This window comes from Tachysurus vachellii, chromosome 10, assembly GCF_030014155.1.
Source record: "Tachysurus vachellii isolate PV-2020 chromosome 10, HZAU_Pvac_v1, whole genome shotgun sequence".
Lineage (NCBI taxonomy): Eukaryota > Metazoa > Chordata > Actinopteri > Siluriformes > Bagridae > Tachysurus > Tachysurus vachellii.
The window spans coordinates 13655188-13661439 of NC_083469.1; the positions used below are offsets into that span (position 1 = coordinate 13655188).

At 37.9% G+C, this 6252-nt stretch overlaps 1 protein-coding gene across 3 annotated transcripts in view; it reads left to right on the top strand.

The window, feature by feature from the left end:
• The window catches only part of mipol1 (mirror-image polydactyly 1), a 43285-nt gene extending 37607 nt beyond the window's left edge, over positions 1-5678 (top strand). For 2 of the 3 annotated variants that reach the window (XM_060879653.1, XM_060879652.1), the window contains exons 13-14: positions 235-438; positions 4546-5678. In XM_060879653.1, coding sequence (XP_060735636.1) covers positions 235-438; positions 4546-4612 — 271 coding nt within the window. In that variant the 3' untranslated portion in view covers positions 4613-5678. The remainder of the gene's footprint in view (positions 1-234; positions 439-4545) is intronic. The other variant, XM_060879654.1, reaches the window with a different exon arrangement.
• Positions 5679-6252: the final 574 nt, after the last annotated feature.

Consider the following 6252-nt stretch of genomic DNA (forward strand, 5'->3'; position numbering starts at 1 on the left):
ACCAAGAGACAAACCCTTAGGTGCGTGGTTGAACAATGTTTATGCTTTGATCTTTTCTGAAAATATTAGTAACAAATTTGTGTGCATTTACACACACACACACACACAGATATGTGTGTGTTTTACTTTGTCGATCTCTCTATCTGCCTGAACTTAGTCCTTTAATTTGAGGTCTAGGTGGATAAAGTGCTGAATACTTATTCTTATACATTGATTGCTTGATTTGTGACTCAGTGCACAGCAGAGCCAAACGGATGAGTCCAATAGGAAGGAGACCCCATGCTTGTCCTCTCCCACCTTTGTTAAGGAAAGCAGCACAGCTCAAGGACAGAATCTGCTGAGCCATGTGCAGCATCTCACCTCAGAGCTACAGAGCACTCAGACTCAACTTCGTGTGGCACAGGAGTCTGAAAGAGAGGCCAATGAAAAAGTGCACAAGTAAGTACAACCAGAAGAACACCATTTTTGCTTTTGTAATGAGCTTACCAGTGAACGCTTTAGTCTTTAAAATAAGTTTTGTCATTTGAATTAAGTATGTATGTGGAAATATGTGTATGTTTGAAACTGAAATGCATTAAATAAGTAAGGACAGTTCCCACTGGTTCATGATAATGTGAACACAAAGGCAGGTGATTATTTTACAATAACTGCCAGTCCTGGAATATTTTATTCCTCTCACAGAAAGTTGTCAGTTCCAAAAAATGTAAATGTATTAAACAATTACATGCAGTAACTGTTAATGTTGGTAAACATTTGTAAGGTAAGTTAGTTCCTGTTGTCACTTACGTTACAGGAACTGGTCATTCTCTTACAAGTCTCTGATTTTCTGCCTACACAACTTGTCTTGTGGACAAGAAACTGGAAATGGCAACATTGTCACTCATAAACTTTCTTGAGGCAGAAAACAACTAACCATTAAAAATCCTTAACACCTGAGAGTGTTTCCATAAATGTTAAATAGACGTCTTTTTACATATAGCTTTTCTTTGGTAAATACATTTAAAAACAATTATTTTGTTGTTAGACTAAGATTATTATAAAGCAGTGATTATACAGGTACTTTTTATAGAAAGGAAAAAGTATTAGAAAGAGTTATTAAATGCAAATGGAAATTCATACATTTACATTGTGAAGCTCATTTTACAGTCCACTGTAATGCCTTGCACTATTGCTCTTGTTTCTACAATATCTATAGCCTGCTTCTGTGAGTTTCTGCCTCTCTCTCTCTCTTTCTCCCCCTCTCACTACTCCTCTCTCTCACACCGGGGCTCCCCGCGAAAAGCAAACATGGCTTGGCCTGCTGATCTATTTACACGATGAATTAACGAACTGGGGGGTGGGGATGCAAAGCTGAGGGGGTGCTCAAAACCCTGAGAGAACCCCCATCACCCAGCATCAGCATGAGAAGCCTGAAAAAGAGGGAACTTTAGTGTTGTGTTTAAACAGGGGGCTCTGAAATAGCCCTTTTTTCCTGTGGCAACATCACACACACTACTCGCTAATGTGGGACTTTAGACCCCTGATGTACACAGCCATGCCCACCCTAATGCTGTTTTTTTAACACCTCAATTCGTGTGCTAAGTTTTCAATATTTCAATCAATAGATGAGTTTTGTAGCACATATTGGTTGCCCATATAATAATGCTTTATTAGAGTGTAGCACAATAAAGGTCTTAAAGATGAACTGTAGGAAATACGCTTATCTGTCTTATATTGTGCTTTTACCTGCCATTTTACGTGCACAGTGCTGAGTCCAGTGTGGCCTGCCTTACTTGTCTGTTTGCATTTACACACTGATTTAGAGGCATGACCCAGCCATGTCCACAGTGCAAGGTTCAACTATGTGTGAATCACAGTTATTGCTGTAAAGGGAACATCTGTCTCACCACTGTGTTGTGCCATATTACTGGAAGTAGAAACAAGCAAGTTCCTCACATTCTGAGAACCGTCATGTTATTTATTTCCCTGAATTCTGAATCAGTGCCAGCATCCTGGCTTAAGCCTGCTCATTGCCAGACGCTGTGTAGTGGCCACACTCTGGATCAGACTCCCTCTTCTTTTTTCCAACTATAGTTTTGCTGGCCAAAGAAGAGGCCTGAGGCTCAGAGGGGGTATGGCTGGGAGAAAAGGGAAAGTTACATATTTCACAGGCTGGATGTTAAGAGAGACTGAGACAGACAGGGCCAGTAGCTTGAATGTACAGGGCAGACAGTGGCTCATGGTTGGGGATATGAATTGCTCACACCAGAATGCTAGCTGACATGCTGATGGATCCGCCACAGCCGGTGGAGTCCAGTCGGCTGTAGGAAGCAGCACTGACGTGGGCCTCGTCACACAACAGTGAGAAGAATGCAAGGCTGAGGCAGCACATTATACTGGGGGAAGGAAGCACTGATCAGGCCCAGAATGTGGCACCTGAGTGCTGGCCTTACAGCTTCCATTGATGGAGGGAATGAGCCTGATTTGTTTGACAAGTCTGATGGCCTGCTGAATTAAACTTGACCATGAGAATCTCACAAAGTCCCTTTTCATCGACTACCTGCACCACAAATGGGCTGTGGCTGGGATGTCTCATTAGGAGTTTGGCTAGATGGCTGCTGTGTGAACATCAGCAGTATAATATGATCTTGGTTTTGCTCTAATTAATCCATAATGATGAGAATACTGCAAATATCAGATATATTATTTTATTGGAATTTATGCTTTATATAAATAAATGCGGTATTGCTTTTTTTTTTTTTTTTTGTAATTATGCAGACAGAGCACTTTTTTCTATTTTCTATAAGGTTTTTTAACTCTAATAATATAAAGATGATTCAATGTTTGTGTCCTAAAGGCTCAGTTACACAAGTGGCCTTGTTCAAGGGCCCAAAAGTGGCTGTCAGGAAATGCTAGGACTTGAATTGAAACCCTTCTTGTCTATACCCCAGAACTACTGATCCATTGCCAGATCTTATGGATTTGCTTTGGCATTAACATTATGCCACTTTATTTATACTTCCATCAAATTATAATACCAGATCTCAGTTCCACTTACTTTTTATATGCACCAAAGTTTGGAACCACCCTTCAGTTTCAGCTGTACTGCTAATGCTAATTCAGATTTTTGGAATAAAGTATTCAGTTAGAGGTATTAGAACTGACTTAACAGTTATTGCACATTTTTCCCCCGGTACATATTTTCACACATTATAGAAAATACAGTGCTGTTTTTATTTATTATGTATTTATGCAAGGTTGCTGTTTACTTCATCTTGTTGGAGCTGTAATTGTTGGTTTTTGCTTCTCTGAATTCTTCATCAGGATTTACATTTTTTTTCTGGCTTTTTCCCAGCATGTATGTTTGGGTTTATTTGCCACTCAGTGTTTCCAAATCCCAGACAGCATACCAGCATGCCTTGGACATTTTGCTGCTGACCTGCTCATTTAGAAAACATAACATAGTGCCTAACGAATATATTTAAGTAGACAAATTGCATGATGTGATGGTGTATGTTGTATGTGTTTTGAAAGTAGTAATAAGAAAAAAATAGTTTCTGTATTGCTTTTCATATATTTGTGTGTCAGGTGTAGTATATGATGTATGCAAGTGTTGCCTTTAGCAAGAGTTACCTTTCATGAATTTGTCTGTGTTTTAGTGATTTTTCCTTTTCTTAGTTGACATACTATTGCTTAGGAAGTTTTATTTGACTGTCTATAGAAACTGTGTATACTCACAGATTGTTTAAGTTCCAGTAACAATGCTCAAATCTCCGGGGTGGAGAAAACAGGTGGAGGCTACTAAAGAAACAAGGCTTGGGTCAGACCACTCCCATATGCTCTGAGATAAGCAAGAGCAAGCTGAGTAGCCATGCCCAAACACAGCCACTTTTATTAGTTTGCTACTCTAATACTTTGCTTGAGTTTGGAAGTTGGTCTATCTGCCTAAAATCTATATAGAAATTGAATTCAGCTTCTTGATAAGTACGTACCAGATGGCAGTTTTCACACAGACAAATGTGAAAATAACTACTGACCTCTGAGTTTGGGATCATTATTGACCAGAAAATATATGTATTTATTTTACTGAGAAGATGACTTGTTTGAAAAGATGCTTTTTTTCCCCACACATTTCTTCTATAGTACTTTGGATATTTTTTATTGTAGTATGTAATAAATTGTTCTTGTGCCTAAAATCTAATGTTTACCTTAAAACTTTTTTTTCTTTTGGAGAAAACACTTGAGAAATTTATGAGAAGGGGAGCAAATGTGGTGTCACTACATCAAACACAAAAGTAAAGTTTACTCTTCCACATTGTTTTCTGTATATAGCTACTATGTTCACTAAGCTACTGAACCTTCTAAATACTGAGGTCAGAAATGTAGAGAAAGTTTAAAATATAAGATATTAAAAAAAGATCTTTATATGACATCAATATTGAAAAAGCTACGTGTCCCTATTTCCCCCCTTTTAAATAAACTCTTGTGTCAATAAGAACACCAGTTCTGTTAAGACTTCCATCATCTATTTTTTACTCCACCCACACCCCCTACCCCACCGTGCAGGTTGGAACGGTTGGTAGACGTCTTGAGGAAGAAGGTGGGCACAGGCAGTGTCCGTACTGTGATCTGACTGGCCAACGGGTGACTGGAGCAGACGGCCACATCTGGTGACCAGGCTGCTGTGTTTAACTCTGAGCAAACAACTGAAGCCCTTCCTGGGCAAACACGGGCTGGAAGTGCTACTTGGTCTCACCCTCAGCCCTTCACTCCCTTCTCATATTCTCCATACTTACTTTCTCACTGTTATCGACAGCCATTTTATCCCAAACATGTCTTGGAACTGTTTGTTGTTTTTAATGTATTGATTTGAGCAATGTGTTTCATTTTCAAGGATCCAGGTAGATTTAATCAACACATGTATAGTCAGATATTTAGCAGGGATAAACACCCTTAATGAGGTCTTTTCATCCAAAATGTAAAATGTTTAGCTGTTTTATGTATTAGATGTTTGAAAGACTAATATCAGATTCTCCAGGCACATTTTGGGTATTTTCAAAAATTACAAAATTTTTACAAAAGTAATTTCAAAATCTTGCTTGATTTAAAAACAATTCTCAACTCAATTGACTAATAAAATATTATAAGGCTGGTTGTTTATTTTTCCTGGAATTTTTTTAGTAATAGTAAAATATTTTTAAAATATCACTTTTAAGTAAATGATTAATCCTGGTGCTGATAAATTATAGCCAGAGGAGAGGATTATCGGCATTATCTATGAATATGATAACTGATTTACTGCCGAGATCACCACAGGTTTTCTTTAGCATTTAAACACTGTCTGCCCCTGATAGTGAACATTCGCATTTTTTTCAGCTGTCATAATCTATTTAACATTAAATTGGATGCTTGGTATTTTTTTTTTATTATTATTATTATTATTTAATCCTTGTGATCTAAGTTTTGTTTTTTTTTTAATTTCTTTAAACGAACATGACTGTCCTGATTTCCTTGATCTATATTAAGTTATTTCTTTCGCCCATTTATAACCCACACAAAAATAATGCATTCACTAATAATATTAATATTGTTATTATTATAATACTGCAGTCACTGATGTGAAAAGTAAGGAATGTATTTTTGTTTAAGAAATGTGTGTTCTCGCACAACTCACGCTTAATTAAATCATTTAAATCAAATCATTTAAATGCTCATTTTTGTGGTGATTATAAGGTGTCTTGTAGACATCGGGTCACTGACTCGTCTTCATTAGAGCAGAGCTTTGGGATAATAACCTATTGATGAAAGGAAAACAGCTCAAATTTAATAAAAAAAATCTGACAAATTTTTTAGCATGAATATATTTATAATTTACAAATATAAGCCTAGCTAAGAGAGGTCCCTTAACACCCTTACCTAAACCTGATTACTCAACAATAATATCTAGATGGTTTACATTCCTGAGCCCACGCCAGTCCTCTTCATTCTTCACCTGAGGTGGCCAGAGTCGCATGGGCCCATGTGTGTTTTTCAGCATGATCGATTATGTCCTCAGAAACATGTTGCACGACCCGTTGGTCGGTGTGACAGAATAAAGAGAGGAGGAAGTGTGGAGCTCCTGTTCTTATGGCGCTGGGACGTGCTTGGAGATTCTTGCGGTCTCGCGGTTACCTTGGAGATGCCACAACCCGGATCTCACACATCCCTCATACAGAGCTCTCCCTCTCTCATTAAACTGTCTTAAACTTTTTGTTTTCCCTTTAAGACGAGCAG